The 20,507-nt window shown below is 35.4% G+C and overlaps 1 protein-coding gene across 1 annotated transcript in view; it reads right to left on the reverse strand.

Moving 5' to 3' along the window:
- Smp_130280 (cell polarity protein) overlaps window positions 1-20,507 on the reverse strand; it is a gene marked incomplete at its 5' end in the record, with an annotated part of 121,213 nt that overhangs the window by 27,859 nt on the left and 72,847 nt on the right. The window contains one exon of the mRNA XM_018799811.1: window positions 3,448-3,540. Coding sequence (XP_018651563.1) covers window positions 3,448-3,540 — 93 coding nt within the window. The remainder of the gene's footprint in view (window positions 1-3,447; window positions 3,541-20,507) is intronic.

Raw genomic sequence — 20,507 nt, forward strand, 5'->3', positions numbered from 1 at the left:
ATAAATTCAACTTAAAGAAACTTCTTTAAACTAGTACACTACTAAATATAGAAATAAACTTTACAGAACGATGGATAGCCATAATGAACCTTTTACGTAATAATATCGAAATATCATACATTTACCCTTAAACATTATACAAGCAAGAAAATGAGAAACTAATTGAATATTATTTATGATTAAATTAACGAAACTAAATAAACAGCCCATAGCTACTAATACCATTATCAAATGAATGAATGAATGATAAATGTTACCACATAGTATATCATCAGTATGGATAGATTTATAGAGTTTTGCCCCCCCCAATTGCTCTCTTTCTCTCTCTACCTCCCTCCCCCTCTCCCTTTCACTTTCTCTCTCTCTCTCTCCCTCTTCAACAGTAAACATCATATTCTTGGTAATAATGAATGGTGATGATAGTTTTCTTTACAGTTCTATATTTTGTATCATTTTGATAACCGTGTATGTGTATTTTGCAATTACTATATCATTCTACCTTTTTCCTTATTGTGTTTCTTATACAAACATATATCTTGACAGGAGGGGAACACTTTGTTATTACAATTTTAGATAGTTGTAATGATAACTGTAATTGTATTTCTCATTCTGATCTAATAAGTTACGTAAGATATATAGTAGTAATGTAATCACTATCCTCCCTCCCTTGTAAACATACACATACATACACGATTGAAATGATTCACCATATCCATTGATAGAAAAAGAAGTAATTCAAAAGACAGAACTAGTTTATGACGCTATGGAAACAATTTATGGAGAGAGAGAGAGAAAAGAAGTGGAGGAGTGATTTACCCACATATGCACAATTGTGTATGTATATGTGTACTATAAGGGAGATGTATTAGAAATGAATATTTATCAGATATTATTGAAGTGAAAAAGTTTAACCAAACCATTTGTGAATGGAAATGTTAGTTTACCGAGAGAGAAAAAAAAATCATTACGTTTTCACCCTGAAAGTTTTAGGTTCGAATCCCGTTGTATCTATTTCAATGTGGGCCCCCTCCCATAGAAGTTTAATGAATCTTAACACTTGAGTTACACATTGGTTTGTACTTGTTAATTAAGTTACCATTTGTTTGATCTTGTGTTTACAGTTCGATAAAGACATTATGGTCGGCACAAAACACTTTTCAGTTTTAATGAAAAAAGTATAGTCCAATTCATGAGTCAAGTGAAAGCTAGACCAACCATGAAAAACCTGGAAGCACTAGACGGCCGTTTCGTCCAGTGGAGTTCAATCAGGTCTGTTGGGAGATATCAACTCACTGATGACATTGGTGAATGGTTGCTCAATTTCGTGGATCAGTTGAAGTTAGACATTAACACCGTTGGATGCCAGCTCAGTGGTCTGTCGGTTAAGTGCTCTGGCTCGAGACCGGTAGGTCCTGTGTTCGAATCTCGCAAGTGCGGGATCGTGGATGCGCACTGCCACTGAGGAGTTCCATAATAAGACGAAACGGCCATCCAGTGCTTCCAGGTTTTCCATGGTGGTCTAGCTTCAATCGACTCATGATTTCAACTTTGAAAAATACTGAAATCTCCACAAAACCCCTTCTGAACATATCATATCTACTAAATAATTGTAAAGTGTTAACATTTTTAAAACAATGAAAAGGAGGGAGACCAAAAAAATATATTGTGTCAGGAATTGAAAGTAGACATCGTAAGGATGAATAGAAACTGAAAGCAACTGTAAAGGATTATCCAGAACAGAGTTCGATTGAGAATGCTAGTCGGTGGCCTATTCTCCTCAATGAGGGGTAATAGGCTTAAGTAAGTACCACACATTTGAATTTCGTTATAAGCATCAACACTTGAGATAAAATTACATCCAGTTGATAAGTTTGAAACATGAAGAAACGTTCAAGTGACATACCTGGAACCTATGTGCCGTGTTAAATGACACTCATCAAATCACTTGAAAACATTAATCTTGACGAAATTGTTACTTCCTCTTGGGATTCATACTTAGAACATGAAATGAACTCATTTTGATTAATTTCACAAGTTGAAATCATGAGTCAATTTAAGCTAGACCACTATGGAAAACCTAGAAGCACTGCACAGCCGTTTCGTCCTATTGTGGAACTCTTCAGCAGTGCGTAATGAAATGAACTCATTTTGATTAATTTCACAAGTTGAAATCATCAGTCGATTGAAGCTAGACCACTATGGAAAACCTGGAAGCACTAGACGGCCGTTTCGTCCAATTCTGGGACTCTTCAGCAGTGAGTAAAAAAGGATTTGTAATTGTTTATTCGCTAAGTTGTTTTTTTGGTTTGCTTATTTATTTCTCTTAACTCTTCATAAGTTTTTACAAATTTACATTTTTTTCATAGTTCTATTTTTCACCTTTTCATTATAAGAATGAAAGATACACAAGGAGTGTGTGAGAGAGAGAGAGAGGGAAAGAGAGAGGGGGCGAAAGAGTTCACATCTATTTCAGGTATTCTAAGGTTATCATTATTGAAATAAAAAAATTTTTTAATATTTTTAGAAAATCGTAAAAACAATAAAAAAAGAAAAAAAATTTTTTTACATTTTTCTTTGTGTACTTCATTGAATCGATCAAATTCATAGATGTATCTACTACCTTATTGAAAGGGTAATGATAATGTCAAATAAATCTATCCAAAATATCAATATTAATCGATAAATGGTAATTATAGCATCAGTAATCATAATAAAAGGGCTTAGAAAAGAGACTGATTTGAAATCAGTTGAATGTTTGATACAAGTAAAGATGGATAATAGCTACCAGTGGAATCCAGTTTGACGCGCGTTTCGTCCTATTGGGAACTCGTCAGCTGGATGTACTTGCATCTCAGAGTTGATGTTCACTCTGGGACTCGTTTTGTAAATTCACAAATGAATCCTCCTTCCCTAACTTCATTTGCAAATGGGATTAAAATATAAGATTTTAAGAGAACTTCCAGTGATCATTGATCATGGGCTCCAGAATCCTGATGGGAGAAATGGCATAGAACGCATTCTTTGTCACCGACTAAGATGGTACTGAATCTCTTAATGTTGCTCCACTGTCTTTTGAATTAGACCTTTATGTCAAAGGCTTGAGGTGTGGCTCCCTTAAAAAAACGACTTGCTTTGGTTTGGGCACCCGGGAAGTATCCCAGCCCTTACACAAATTAAATCATTTATGTGGCACATATCTATTTGGTGCCTTCTTGTGCCAATGTTTATGTGTTTAAATAAATAAATCCGCTCATTGTCTTATGACAATATAATCATCTAACTTCATACATTATGTATTCCCCCTATTAATGACGTACTAATTCCATCGGTGTTGAAGGTCTATACTTTGATAAATCTTGATCGTAAACATTAAATCATATTTCATAGATTATGGCTTAACTAGAATGGTAAGTTAAAGAAAATAAATTCACTTTATCATTAACTTACCACCAATGACACCTTTGAAAGTATTTTGATAAGTTCGATCAGCTCCAAGAATTATCTCTTGTGATATTAATGAACCGTCCACAGAGACAATACCTGATGAAGAAGAAGAAATGCAGAGATAACAACAACAGCAAAAAACATAGATGATTTACTCAACTGTTCATAATTGAAAAATTATAGGTTTCATTGTATATTGTTATCACATGCTTACCTGGATACGGATCTTATTTGAAATTAGACACCTAAATGTAACTAGATCCTAATGTTATTACTTCAAATGAGATTTGAACTTGACTCTACTTATCTACTGTTACGATCTATAATAATACATCCATATACACAAGTTTACTATACACTTTCCCGACCACCAATGAGAGTAACAAGACTAAGAAATGACTAGGAAGCTTTCTGATAAAGATAACGATATGTAAACTGAGATTATGAGTAGTTGTACAATCAACATTCATGTGTATCATTTATAATTTCTCATCTAGGGATTTGACTTTGAGTCCATATGTGAGAGCAGGTGTTAAACGTCGACGGAAATATGAAGGTCAACATGTTGCAGACCCAAAATTTCGACGGAGATCGTGACACAGACTGCAGAAAAGAAGAAAGTGGCACGGCGAGTAGAACCACCGCAAGAACGACTGTTTTAAAAGGGGGATGAGTGTGGTGTGTGCTACTGATGTGATCATTACTCGAAAATGAAATGCCTGGAGGCAGAAGGTTAAGAAGATCGAACAAAAGAGAACGAGAACATAGAATGATTGGTGTGGAAAAGAAAGAACAATGAAATCTGAGACGATTGACTGATATTTTGCAAATAAAGTATTTGCTGTACAGGTCTCAGATTGTCCCTTCGATTGTCCCCACTTATGTTCTCGTTCACTACAATATGATTAATTTTATTACGTAATAGGGTACATCCTACATACTATACACAATATCTTGTAGACATAATCATATATGATATTGCATCGTACATTGTAATATACAGAAATTTTGTCATCATTACACGTTTTCGTGCAATCGGTCTTCTCTCTAAGTAAGTATTCAAGTGTTAAAGTGTTGTGTGCTAATCGCCATTATCGATTTACCCAATAGAACCGGTCATATTAGAGTAGCTCAATTATCTCGAATTCTGTAATTATTATAGGCCAGTCCTAAATACCGAATATCAAAATTTAATACTATGCATTAAATTTTGTAGATAAGTAGACACCATGGCAACCTACGCAAACTTCTGAACCATAAGTCCATTTATTGACATAATTTTTAGTGCTTTCATTTTGTTTTAATCAACTATTAACATCCCTCAAATGTGTGTAGTTACGCATTTCCATTGAATGCTTACAACTTATCCCTAACCTAATTACTCAGACATTCAAGAGGGACGATCAGTCACCAGGTACATACGTATGAACAACACTCTAAGTGTGAAGGACAGTGATATTACACTGTACTTCAAACAAAACTAGATAGAGTGGGGTTCAAACCTGAAAACAGTTGATTGAAATTCGAACCCCTTAACCACTAAGTCACTTATCTAACCAGTACTACCATAGTGATGTTAATATTTACCTCCTCATCAACTCTTTGGAGAAACAAGGGGGTGATCGTCGTAGAATTCATACTATAAATATATTTTATGATAAAGAGGTATGTCATGGTAGGACTCAGTACAGGCCTATGATATTTACAGATCTAGGGATAGATGATTGGGCTACTCTACTACCATCGATTCCCTTCTAAATCAACAATAACCATTTACACACAACACATCAACACCCAACGGCTAACACAAGAAGAAGATGAATTTCAAGGAACTTAATATTCGAGGTCGTACAAGCAGCAGGAAACGAATTAGTACTATTGTTTTATCTATAAAAACAAAACATGACTTTCAAGCATTACAGAAATTTATTGATTTAAAAGTAATGACAACCAATCAGAGGGTAAAGTTGATGCGGGAAATTGAAGTGGAAGAAAATGTGTGAGGGGTTATCATTTCAGAATTCCACTTGCCTGTATTCACAAGATTGTGTGTGTGCATCAAACTTTTGTTCAATTGTCAATAACTAACTAAATGATACTTTTATCCTTATGAATACATTATATAATGCATGAAGTGAATATTGATATAGTGTACTTCATAGTATGCATTGATTGATCATGAATGGTAAACAAGATCATGTTTCCATAGATTACACCACTGACTGATCTTAGTTAAACTATCATTGTAAATCAGGGATAACTGAACAGTTATTTAGTAATAGTATGGAACTTCTCAGAAGTGTACACCTGAGACGTCGCCATCAGAGACTGAAATCGGAGCCTTCTACTTTGTGAGCGAAAATTAAAGTAACGTCTTTAAACGCCGTATCCTAATAAAACTTTCGCGTTCACTGATGACTAACTTCATTACATACTTCCTGAAGTTCTAGTGAGAATATATAAAAATTGTGTCAGATGTTAGGTAACTCCCGGCTGAAGATAATGGAGGCTGACTTAGTGGTCTATAGGTTAAGGGTCTCCGTGTGAAATTGGAGTTCTTAGGTTTGACATTTAATGCGGATAGGGGTGTGCGTACCGCCCAGTAGTTTCATACTATAACAAAATAGCTATCCAATCCTTTTTGGTTTCCAATGGATGTCTAACTTAAGATGGTTCATAGTGCCAATAATATGTTTCTTGTCACTAGATTGTTGTAAATCAATTATCAGCCTACTATTTAGATAAATGTAATTTTTTAAAGATAATGAATTGTGGCCCAGTAATTTCTGTATATCATCAAACAAGTTTCCGATTCAAAGATGTGGAGGGTAATTCGTCAGTCTTTCTCGCGTATTGATTGAGATGAGCTATTAGGCGTTGGCGTATCAGTAGTTCTCTGAATCCAGGTGCAAGGGGGGGTTAGTATCAATGGTTTAGGAGTAACAGTACAAGGCCATATCAAATTCAACCAACATTATAATTAGTTTTCGTATTGATTGTTTGAGTCTTCTCATCGATGTTTAGGACTGCAGTTGATTAGTCTCTTAATGACATATATGCATCCTGCAAGGACTACCTCGATATTGCCTTAAATCACAAGCGAATAATACTGAGTTCCAGTTCCAGAATAAACATCAACTCCTGGATATAAGTACATCCAGCTGGCGAGTCTCAAATGGGACGAAACATACATCCTGGATTCCATTGCTAGTCACCATACATCTCTGCTTACAATCAACGGGTCAATGATTAATTATATTGTAGTACCAAAAGAATATTATGACATATTAGTTAGAATGTGGATTATTGTTTGGTGTTCTTTAATTCACATGTACAATACTTACATCATTGAAATTTTACAATGTCATTCAAACTGATTGACTAATATAGGTATCTATGAGTATGTATGTAGATATAGATTGATTGATTGGAAGAACTGTATTTGTCTATGAAAAGAAACTGTCAATAGGATCGGGTTCTATGAACTGTCTATCATTCTTACAAAATACATTCAAAAAAGTATCTAAGATATGGTTATAGTTCCATTGTTTCAATATACCAATTACTAAGTACTTGATCTCAATTTCAAGTTTAAGTTCTGTACATCATCCATTAGAAATGGTAAGTAAATGTGATTCTAAATGAAATTTCAAATGGTATAAGAAGCAATCATTCCAGATCATTCAGTACTTCAATCAAACTATATTGTCAATCAAAGTATACAAGCTATAATGATGTATTGTTTTATTCAAAGTGAATTAAATGAATATAAGTCTGTTTAAGGATGAAATAACAACTGGAAAGAACTGGAAAGAATTGCTCAGGACAGAGTTGGATGGAGAATGTTGGTGAACGGCCTAGGCTCCTCCACGAAGGGTAACGGGAGTAAGTACGTTAGTTAGGGATTTGTGAAGTTTGTAGTATTATAACAGTTGAATTCATGAGTCAGGCTATGCTAGATCAGTATTGAAAACCTGGAAGCACTCATGAATTCAATTGTTAACTTACTACAATCTCCAAAAACCTTCATTCTGGTAATAATCATGTGTTCACTAATGACTTAGCTTCAAGATCAATTTCTTTGAGTTCTAGCGAGAAGTCGTGATCAGTTGAGTTCATTCCATGTGTCGAGTGGAGACAGTTACTAGCCTCAGATAATCGATGAATGGTTGCGTAGTCATTTATGTATCTATAGGAGTTAAACGTTGGCACTGTTGGGTGCCGGCTCAGTGATATAGAGCTTTAACGTTCGCACGCGAGACCGAAGGTCCTGGGATCGAATCATACTTGTGGGATCGTGTATGTGTACTAATGAGGAGTCCCATACTAGAACGAAACGGCCATCCAGTCCTTCCAGGTTTTCAATGATGGTCTAGCTTAGACCGACTAGTAAATTCAACTGCCTAAGAGGTTAATTGTGCTAGAGTTTAAATTCTCTGAGCTGATTAGTTTAATGATGAAGCTTCCATTGTCCCTCTAGGATAATATTATCAATACTGGTAAAATGTTGAAAGAACATGAAGGGATTCCTAGGCACTTGGTACTGAGTTCAATAAACAATTAATAAACATATCAAAATCAATCCAGTTTATCCAACAATTAGAAAATGGTGAAGAACTATAAGATCAATAATTGAGTCGAAGGAGAAGACAAATAACATATGTAGGTAGACAATGACAAGATAAGTGTCAACAATAATCACTCAAATTCAAGGTCAACATCGTACAGGAACTCTAGTGGTTTACTTCTCACGGAATAGTATATTGACGATATTATCCGAAAGGCAAATGAAAGTTTCACTATGAAACCATTCACTTCAGTTTTGTACCAAACAATGAATTGGTTGTCTCCACCCGAGTTCTTGTTCGCTACACTACCACTGTTATGATACTATTTATCCCACTGGTAGATAAGTTAAGCTGATCAGTCTTATTATTAGAGAGATCATCAAAAATACTAAATGAAGCCTAATCAATAAAAATGTTTTTTTTATAGTTGAGATCATGAGTCGATTGAAGCTAGACCACCATGGAAAACCTGGAAGCACTGGACGGCCACTTCTTTCTAGTGTGGGACTCCTCAACAGTTCACATCCATGATCCTGTCTCACGATATTCGAACCCAGAACCTATCGATGTCGCGCGCGAACGCTTAACCTCTAGATCACTGAGCCGGCCGTCATCCAACGGTATTAATGTCTAACTTCAACCAATCCATGAAACTAAACAACCATCCACCTGGGATATTGATCAATGAATCATGTTGCCCAGTTTTATGATGTCCATTACTCATACATACAAGTAAGCCGATAACAATCACAATATTCACCGTATATACATGTACATAGAGATAGTTTCTCGACTAAATAGTTACACCTTTGTTAATAAATATGAATAAACAATAAACATGTAATTTACAGTTCCTTATTACTTGAAGCAATAATTCATGTGATGTACATGGGTAAAGTAGATAAACATATGTTACTTTGAAATATACTACTTGTTGTTAAACAACTGAAACGTTTAGCAATACATAAACTATGGTATACACTTATATATATGTATATCTATATATAGGAAAAGACGTTGGAAGTGGATCGGACATACATTAAGAAAATCACCAATGTGTATCACGAGGCAAGCCCTAACTTGGAGTCCGGAAACGAAGCGGAAAAGAGGAAGGCCAAAGAACACATTACGCCGGCAAATAGAAGCAGATATGAAAAGGATGAATAACAACTGAAAAGAAGTGGAAAGGATTGCTTGGGACAGAGTTTGATGAAGAATGCTAGTGAGCGGCCTATGCTTCTCGACGAGGGGTAGCAGGCGTAAGTAAGTAATATATAAACAAGCACTAATAAATATCAAAATATCAAGCAACGTTAGGGAATTCTGTACCATGGTAGCTGGTGACCAACAATAGGTTCATACAGTATTTGTTTTCTTAGAACACTGGAACACATGTGCACAATCGGTTTGGAATCAGGGTTTTCTAACTCCACTAGATGTATCTTCCATATCCACCAACCCGGTTAAAGCACCGGACATTCACTTTTCGTCCTCTCAATTTCGTAAACAACACCCGTGGTGCGAGAAGTCAGTGAATAGGACTTCCCTGACAGTGGTTATATACAGGTGGTTATGTGAAAGCATTTACAGAAGGAGAGTGGACTTTCCCCATCCTCGATCGTACCAGGGCATTTAAGGGCTCAACCAATCATCATACATTTCAAATAATCAACTACATGAATAAAAAAAATTTTAATTTTTGTTTTATATGCTCAATTACGCACACTACTTAACTCTTAAAATTAACATTGCACAGGGGATGTTGACGATAAATTATCACTGGCTTCGTGAAGTAATTCTCGGAGTTCTAGTGAGAAGCTATGATCAGTGGAGTTCAATCCGTGTCAGGTAGAGACATGTCTCTATCTCAGACAATGGAAGATGATCGCAAGATTCGGTGAATTGGCTAAATGCTGATTGTGTGGTCTAGAAGTTAAGCGTTCGCGCACACGACCGAAAGTTCCGAATTCCACTCCCGCGTTCGGGATCATGGATGTACACTCCCACTGAAGAGTCCCATACAAGGACAAAATGGCCGTCCAATACATCCCGGTTTTCAATGGTGGTCTAACATTCATCGATTCATAACCTCAATCAAAAATGTAACAATCTCCACAACCTCACACCGGAAAAAAAATTTCATTTGAAATATTCTAAAAACTAAAATTCGATCACAGCTGGTAATTGAATAAACCAATCACAGTCAAGTATTATATAGATCATGAAAATAACTGCCCAATCAAGTGCAAGCTTTTACAAGGTCAAATGAACAAATGTGCACTGTGATAGTTGTTTTTTTTTAAAAAAATTTGAATGTGAATTGAAACATTGAAGAAAAAGTTAATTTATAACAGATCTATTCAAGATGTCTTGAATTCGAATAGATACAATTTATTGAATTATATTATAGTTGAAAGCGTGAATCAATTGAAGCTAGACCACGAGGGAAAATCGGGAAGCACCAGACGGCCGTTTCGTCCTATTGTGGGATTCCTCAATGACAGTGCGCATCCACGAACTCGCCTCGCGAGATTCGAACCCAGGATCTACCAGTCTCGCGCCAGAGCACTTGACCGATAGAACACTGAGCCGGCATCCTATGGTGTTCATGTCTAACTTCAACCAATCCAGTCGTGGATGCGCACTGCCACTGAGGAGTCTCACAATAGGACGAAACAGCCGTCCAGTGCTTCCAGGTTTTCCCTGGTGGTCTAGCTTCAATTGACTCACGCTTTCAACTATAAAAATACTAAATCTCCACAAAAACCCCCTTCTGAATTATATTATTCTTCTTGTTAACAGTTGAGATCATGAATCAATTAAAGCTAAACCATCATGAAAAACCTGGAAGCACTGGACAACCGTTTCGTCCTATTGTGGGATTCCTCAGTGACAGTGCGCATCCACGATCCCACCTTGTGAGATTCGTCCAGTGCTTCCAGGTTTTCCATGGTAGTCTAGCTTCAATTGATTCATGATCTCAACTGTTAAAAAGTTACTAGAATATCCACAAAACCCCTTCTTATATTGTTATGCCCCGATAACGATAATAAATGGTAATTTTTGGATCTCTTTATGAACCAATACTATGCATACATTTTTCATCGTATAGCTGTTAAATACCTAAACTATTCATATTCATGTTCGTCTTATTGTAAGCTTTATTTTGACCAATAGACTATTATTATACGACTCACCATTCTTGACTTAACCCTAGTCTATCAATTACTGCCTCATACATTCACAGCCACATTTGGCTGAATCTTGTGAAAATGTTATTTTCCATTTTTTATTCGTACGATGTGGTCTGTCTGTTTGTTATATAAACTCAGTATGTTTGAAATATAATGATTCATACCGCAAAGGCTGAGACTGGTGTTCTGGACTTAACTGGTTGGGGTAGGCAGAAAGCAGGACCGATACCTACTCTAGACTGCTCGTACGGTTAACTAGAAAGTCAAAGACAGTATCTTAGTTATGATAGTTATTGCCCAGTTCAGTACAAATGGGGTTTGTTAAAGAGTCTATTTCATACGATTGATTGTATATGTATAAACGATGCCATTGATGACGAAGTGAAGTTACTGAATGAGACTAATTGAGAATGGTTATTGTTTAAAATTCATAAACCGTTGTAAAGATGACAGTATGATTAGATCTACTACATTTGTAGCATAGAAAAAGCTTATCTACATCACCCAACCGTTTATACGTAAGGCTTAAATCAATTATTAACAAAGCATACTACGCAGCGAAGGTCATAATCATGAAGAAAAAACAAGGTCCATGCCCCACTGGATGCTTGAAATACTGAAAGGTAGAGTAAACAACCAAGATCAAGAAACATATCACTCAAGGAATGATGAGAAGATATCAAAGAAACGAATATCACTTAGAAGTAACTAGAAAAGCGAATTCAAGACAGAGTTAGTTTGAGAATCTTAATGAAAAGCCTATACACCCCTCTCTCCCCCCCTATGAGATGTAAGGGACGTAAGTAAGTAGGTAAGTAAGTAGGTAAGTAAGTAAGTAAGTAAGTAAGTAAGTAAGTAAATAAGTAAGTGAGTGAGTGAGTAAGTAAGAAAGTAAGTAAGTAAGTAAGTAATATATATACTATCACCCCATGGCAACATAAAAGACTTATCAACTGACTAACTTAGCAACTAGAAATGAATTCATCCAAACGGATTAAGATCATATTTATATAATTTATTCAACTGACATAGATATATATATAGAAGAAAAGAAAATCCTAGAAAAGTACAAATATGTCAAAATAGCTTTCTTTCTTTCTTTTTCTATAATAAGATGAAATGATGTTTCAACAAATTTGGTATTTACCTTTTTCTTATTTAATCATATGATGATTATTAATGATTATGTAATAGATTTTAGTCTTAAAAAGAGGTTCTTTTGTAGAAACAAAAAAGGTACATAGAGGTCAATCAATGTAGTGTAGTGTAGAGTGAATGTGTGCATTTCTTTTTTAGATATTATATAGTTGAGATCATGAGTCCATTGAAGCTAGTCCACCATCGAAAACCTGGAAGCATTGAATGGCCGTTTTGTTCTATTGTGGGACTCCTCAGCAGTGTGCATCCATGATCCCGCCTCACGAGATTCGAACCCAGAACCTACCAGTCTCGCACCAGAGTACTTAACCACTAGACCACTGAGCTGGCATCCAACAGTGTTAATGTCTAACTTCAACTAATCCACGAAATCGAGCAAAGATTCATCAGTGTCATCAGTGAGTTGATATCTCACAACAGACCTGGTTAAACTCCACTGGTTACTGCTTCTCACTAGAACTCGAGGAAATACCTCATGTAGCCAGTCATTAGTGAGCATATGATCATTATCAGAAGGGTGTATTAGTCAACTCATTAGTCAATCAAAATTTCACTCTATCTCTTTCTCTCCATCCCTAGCTACTAAGTATAGATTATCTATTTAACAAGATGAATAGAGTGATTCCGAGTTCTGTTAGAGGTATGAGGACAGTTATCACTTCCCGGTTGCCCATACCGTAGAAGGATTCTTCTAGAGGTATCTGCGAAGGAAATCGGATTAGAAGAGGTCTTAATGACCTGAGAGCGTGACCGTATTGCTCAAGGGACAACTGCTTGAGGTCAGTCACACACGACTTTTTTGTGGGTAATTTTTATGTTAGCTCCGTACTTGTTAGGACCTTAACGCCGGAGACGTGGCATCAGTACTTGAAGTCACTAACTTCTAGTCTGAGCCATGTTGGTAGATGCGGACTACTTGGTTGGGGTCAGCGTGACTGTCATAACCAATGGTTAGAGACTCTGCGTGACATGACTCAGAATCGATCACAATGGCGTAGGTATATACACTCTTCGTATCTGTCTTCCTTCCTATACTATATTCTTATATACAACATTTCTTTTATATATTACCACCATGAAATTAACTACTTCTATGAATTCAGTGTTCACCTTGTTGTGCTAACGAGGTATAGCAACTAGGACCGATGCATATATGTGCCTAGTCCCACGTTGTAGCTGAATGACTGACTTATTTAACAAGATCAGTAATATCTGTAAGAAGTAGATGATGTATATGATAACTAACTATTGAATCAATATGATTGAAGACGATGTGATAGTCATGAACTCTGATTGTAGTGAACGAAAACTTAGCTGGAGAAAACTCATTTATTGTTGAATGTAAAATCGTTATATTTGAAATCATGAGTCATTTAAAGCTAGACCACCATGAAAAACCTGAAAGTACTGGACGGCCGTTTCGTTCTCTTATGGGACTCCTCAGTGGCAGTGCACATCCACTATCCTGCCTTGCGAGAACGCTTAAACTGTAGACCACTGAGTTGACCTCTAATTGTGCTATTGTCTAACTTTAACGAATCTACGAAATTTCGCCACCTTCCACCATTAAATATCAGAAATGTTGAGAATAATCTCAGCCTTTTAGTATTAAATCAACTTTACAAATAATTCGTTACTTCAAATCTCTTTTACAGAACAAAAAAACAAATATAAATTCACTTAGTATTATTTGTTTGAATACTTGTGAATAAAGGCTATATCAAGGCAATATGCACAGTATGTACATATGTCAATTAGGGACTGACCATTTGCAGTCCTAAAACATCAATTGAGAAGATTCAAAAGCTGACAAGTCCTAAATAGGACGAAACGCGCATCCTGGATTCCACTACTAACCACTATTCATCTTTGCTTACGAAAACAAATATAGTTTATCTATCATAAAATGTAACTGTAAAATCATTTCTAAATAGTACATCCATTCAAGGTGAACAAGTGAGAGAGAGAGAGAGATACAGAGAGAGGGGGGGGAGAGGTAAAGAAAGAAAGAAAAACAGTGAAATCAACGTGATCTTTCAGATCAATTAGAGTGAACTATAAAAAGGACATGATATAATGTGTATAAATGACTTTCTTTATAAACTGATAAAGATAATATTACTACTATGTATTACAATGGTAAAAGTACTTTAATTCTCCATTAAAAGTGTGCTTTTAACAAAATATTGATGATTATAAAAGAGGTACTTTTGGATAGATTATTTTCAAAGGATCTTTAATCTTTCTAAGGAGATGATCTGTCTACTAACATGTATATGTATCATTGTTGAAAGCGTGAATTAATTGAAGCTAGACCATCATGGAAAACCTGGAAGCATTGGATGGCTGTTTTGTCCTATTATGGGACTCCTCAGTGGTAGTATGCATCCACGATCCTGCACTTGCGAGATTCGAATACTAAATCTCCATAAAACCCCTTCTGATATATATCATTAACTATTATTGAAAACAATGGAAGCATTGGATGGCCATTTCGTCTTATTATAAGATTCTTCGTTAATGTGTATCTACGATACCGCATGTGGGACTCGAACTCAGGACCTTTGGTTTCGTATGAGAACGTTTAACTTCTAGAGCATTGATCCGACATGCAACAGTTGTAAACAATAACTCCTTTGTAATTTAGACAGGGATTTCAAATAAAATGCATAAACCATTCTCATTAGCTTGGTAAATCCATGGAAAGTGAAGTTTACTGTTGTAAACTGATATCAACTAGTTGAATCTTGAAAGTATCAAGGACTAAACATACATGTAACTTCATGATGATAATGTTCACTGGCAAACATATACATGATTGAGCTACACAATATTAGATCACTTAGAGATTATTTATTTGTTTACTTAAACACATAAACATTGGTACGAGGGGGTACCAAATACATATGCTCCACACAATAACAATGAGGCCAGTCACAGTTATCATTGATTTATGTAAGGGCTTTGATCCTACCCGGGTGTCCAAACCAAATCAGGTAAAGATTACTAGATTGTAACCTTCATTTAGCCCTAGTAAGTTGATGAACATTATGAGGGTCACTTTAACGTCTCTTAAAGGTGGTCCACTTAGAGATAAACATTTCTGATATTTCCTTTCACTTACCTAAGGGTTATATTAGTAAAACCATTTTAAAAAATTAACTCTTCTGAAAAGTAAGACCATAAATTCTTATTTCAAATTAAAGAAATCAAGTTATATGATATGGAAAGGATGAATGACGACTGGAAGAACTGGATGGAGAATGTTGGTGGGCGGCATATGCTACCCCACGAGGAGTAACAGGCGCAAGTAAGTTGCAATATCTAATGTGTAACTTATATCTTCAATGATGATGTAAGAATAAGTTGGAAGAAAGGTAGGAATAGTTAAACTAAGATCTAGTATCAGTTCATAAAGACATTGACTATTGAATTAAGCCATGTAAGTTGTTGTAGATTACATGGTTGTGGTCTATATGATTATTGTTACCAGCGGTTAAAGAATCAAATTATACCTTCATTTCTTAATCTTTTCTAGTACCACTAATACTGATAATACATCTACCATTGTAGGATTTGTTATGACAATTTAATCTTATCATATTAATGGGGATCTATTAATTTGAAATGATGTATATATGTGCTAACTCCTCCTGTAGCTCTTCTAGAGTTACTGCCGGTCCCAAGCCTGGGTAAATGAGGAGGGTTAGGCATGGGGTTAGCGACCCAATCCCGTACGAAACTAACTCACTAAAAAAACGCTAACGCTATATATGTGCTAGATTCTACATTGTATACGACTTGATATGCGAAAATTCTTTTACTCAAGTTTAGTGTATATTTCATTTGACGAATTTATTGTAATGACATTTGTAATAAAAAAAATTGATAGTTGAAGCTAGACCACCATGGAAAACCTGGAAGCATTGGATGGCCGTTTCGTCCTATTATGGTACTCCTCAGTAGTGCTCATCCACGACCCTACCCCGCAAGAATCGAACCCAGGACCTATCAGTCTCGCGCACGAGTGCTTAACCTCTAGACCACTGAGGAGTCTCACAATAGGATGAAATGGCCGTCCAGGACTTCCAGGTTTTCTATAGTGGTCTAGCTTCAATTGACTGATAATTTCAACTATAAAATTACTAAACTCTCCACAAAACCCCCCTTCTGATAAAAGCAATTTAGTTAATCATTTTGTTAGTCATAAGTGACATAGAATCAAGAGCATATTTTTCTATTTCCAGTTAATGTTTGCCTTTCTCTAACATGTACACTCTTGTTACTATTAAATTTACAATAGAATATGAAGATGACAATATGTTTCATCTTCTAAACCTTAACACTAAGCATAATAATAATGGCTAATTAAAAATATATTAAATAAGTATGGAGATTCATGAAGAATGTAGTACTTTTACAGTTTAGAAGCCATGACCAATCGAGTTCAATTCGTGTCAGGTGTGAGACAGTTATCCATTTCAGACAATGGTTGAAAGATTTCACAAGATCATGGATCGATTGAAGTCTGACGTTGGCATCGATGGATGCTGACTCATTGTTCTAGATGTTGAGAGTTCACACGCGAGATCAAATGTCCTGAGCCCGAGTCGAGCTTGAGGGACCGTGAATGCTCACTGTTTAGGAGTCTCATACAAAGACAAAAAGATCATCCGATGCTGACAGATTTTCAATGGTGATCTACCTTAGATCGACTCGTGTATTCATTTAAAAATGGCTTTGGTTACAATTTTCGATATAGTGAAGATTTCTATCCCAAGTGGATAATTTTAGTAGAGTTTGGATATTTTGTGAGTTGGATGGCTCAATTGTGAAGCTTTTATTGTTCTTCTGAACAAAATCATCAGGTAAAAATGAATGATTCGAATTTCATCCCATGTGATTGATACCTTTCACTTCATCTTCGTTCACATTAACACCAACTAGGTGTTAAACACTATGATATATCTTTACTTATTTCAATCTACATAAAAGATCGCAGAAAAATATCCTCTCCATAAAGGAAATATAAACAAGACTAAGGACGTTTTAGAAGCTTGACCCTCAAGTCAACCAACAATCAATAAAAATATCGTGATAGAACTAATTTTTCGCCTGATTGGAAAAGTTATGAAGATGGCTGTTTCGTCTCACGTGCCGGATCGTGGATACACGCTACCACTGACGAGTCTCATACTAGGACGAAACGGTCATCCAGTACTTTCAGGTTTCCAATAGTAGTCTAGCTTCAATTGATTCATGATCTCAACTAATGAATTTACCATAATATCTCTTCAAGATGAGAACTTCAAGTAAATACAATATATATTATTTGATTAGATATCTTAAGGACATTCTTTATGTTAGAGACAAAATGTGATTACATAATACAACGATTACAATCGATATCACCCAATGATTTGATTAGGAATCATCTTTCATCCGTAAGAAATACCTCTTGTCATCATTTATGTGTTGATTAACCACCTTAGCGTGAATTCAATATTCATTCGAAAGATAAGATTGATCAGTCAGTCAGTCAGTCAGTTACAACGTAGAACTTTGTACGTACGTACGTACATCAGTTCGAGTTGCCATACCACATTAGCAAAGAGATGCAGTTGTCGATTCAAATCCTATAGTGGTAGAAGTAGTAAGAGTATAAGCAGTAATCCGAAAGATTAGGGGTTGAAGATGTTATTCAAGGAGTATAATCCAGAATGACAGAATCAGGTATATAGTGAAACAATTAAAAAATTATCATAACAATACTAACGTGATAGATTCAATATTGGAGATTAAAGTTTGGAAAAAATGTAATAGATCAGTGTGTATGAAGGAATACTGTTATGTCACGATAAGATTAATGAATGGTAACTTTGGGATCCATTCATAGACCAATACTATGCATATACTTTTTTTTATCGTATAATTGCTAAGCAACTAAACCATTCATATTCATGTCCCTCTTATTATAAGCTTTATTTTGAACTATAAACTATTGTTATTTGATGTACCCTTCCTGAATTATGCCCTGTCTATTATTTACTATCTTCCTTATTTACAGCCACATTTGGCTGAATCTTGTACATATGGTCAGTTTGATTGGTATATAAACTCAGTATGTTTGAAATATAATGAGATTGGTGTTCTGGACTCAACAAGCAGGGCTGACAAGTACTCTAGACTGCTGGTACTGGTTTCATGTGTCATTGGTCCGATCGATAATTCGCTGCTCTCTAATTGGCGTTATTATCACGTTATGCATTAACACGGCATCCAGGCGGTCACAAGTTATAGTCAGTCACATACAACGTAGGACCAGGCACACATATATAGCGGTCCAAATTGCCATACCCCATTAGCACAACAACATGAACACCAAATTCATAGAAGTAGTTAATTTAGTGGTGGTAATATATAAAAGAAAGGTTGTATATAAGGATATAGTATAGTGAGAAAGACAGATATGAGGCAATTTTATTCTCAAGGTTTAAGGGAAGATAAAGAGTGGATACACCTATGCCATTGTAATCGATTCTGAGTCATGCCACCTAGAACCTTCAACCACAAGTTATAACAAATACTGGAGTTTAAAATCTCTAAGGAAGATAACCAACATATTATGTTCATCTTAACCAACTAATCTATATGACAAGGGGGTTTTGTGGAGATCTTAATAAGTTTATATAGTTAAGATCATGAGTCAATTAAAGCTAGACCATCATGGAAAACCTGGAAGCACTGGATGGCCGTTTCGTCCTATTGTGGAACTCCTCAATGACAATGCTCATTCACGATCCAGCCTAGTGGGATTCAAACCCAGAACCAACCAGTCTCGCGCCAGAACACGGTGGTCTAACTTCAATCGACTCATGATCTTAACCAACTAATCTATATCACTCTAATCAACAATGAATAACTTGATAAATAGATATCATGTCACTCTAATCCTCTTTCCAATCTTTATCATCATTATTATATTATATACTACTAATAATCAATGATCGTCACAAGACAATCCCTCACATGGAATCCTAAAGGCCAAAGAAGAAGAGGAAGACCAAAGAACACATTACGCCGAGAAATAGAGACAGACATGAGAAGAATGAACAAAAGTTGGATAGAACTAGAAAAGAAAGCCCAGGACAGAGTGGGTTGGAGAAAGCTGGTCGGCGGCCTATGCTCCATTGGGAGTAACAGGCGTAAGTAAGTAAGTAATAATCAATGATATTAAAAAGAATAATTATACATTATGTAATCATATCACTTTCATTCATTTTAAACAAAAGGGAACTTACTAGAATAGAATATGATTAATTATAAATCCGTTTGTATACAATGAAGGTATCATACAATTGTACTCATTCATATATTGAATATACACATATAGTTATAATGATTATGTAATGATGATGTAATCGTTGATAATAGTTCCGTTCAATAAAATGATCTTGGTTACTATCCTCTTTCCCTTTCACTCACCCTCTCATTCATTCATTCACTCAGTTACTCACTAAATTAATCACAGTGAGTTGCTTTATTTACTTATTAATCTCTTCAATAGTAATTCGTATATAAAATTTTTTTGTATGAATGAATGATACTACTATTATTCTACTGTATACATTTATAAGTTAAATTATATATATACCACAAAATTTGGTAGCACACTCTCTCACTCTCGTTCGTTCGTTCGCTCTCTTGTTCTCTTGGTAATTTATAATACATACACATACACACGCACACACACATACATACACACATGCACGCACATAGTATTTTGTTGCTATATAAATAGATTAAAAAAGAAAAATAAACCATTTACCATTGGGGTGTATAATAGAAATGGATTTGAATATACCAATCAGTAAATACTGTTCTTTTTCTTCTTCTACGTCTTCTTGTACGTCTTTTTCTACATCTTCATCTCCTCCTACTTACAATGACTAGAACTACTGTATATGAAAAACGAATCTTAATTTTGTGTAAAAAAATGTAACAGTCAGAAGTTTGTTTGTTTTTGTTTTGTTTTTTCTTGGTAGAAAAAAAAGTCACACTTTTTCACTCTGTCTTCCTCTTATGATTTAATTGTGTTGAAAAGTTTTAACACCAACATAGAAACAAGAAAGCACTACTGTGC

Source organism: Schistosoma mansoni, chromosome 3 (assembly GCF_000237925.1).
Source record: "Schistosoma mansoni strain Puerto Rico chromosome 3, complete genome".
NCBI lineage: Eukaryota > Metazoa > Platyhelminthes > Trematoda > Strigeidida > Schistosomatidae > Schistosoma > Schistosoma mansoni.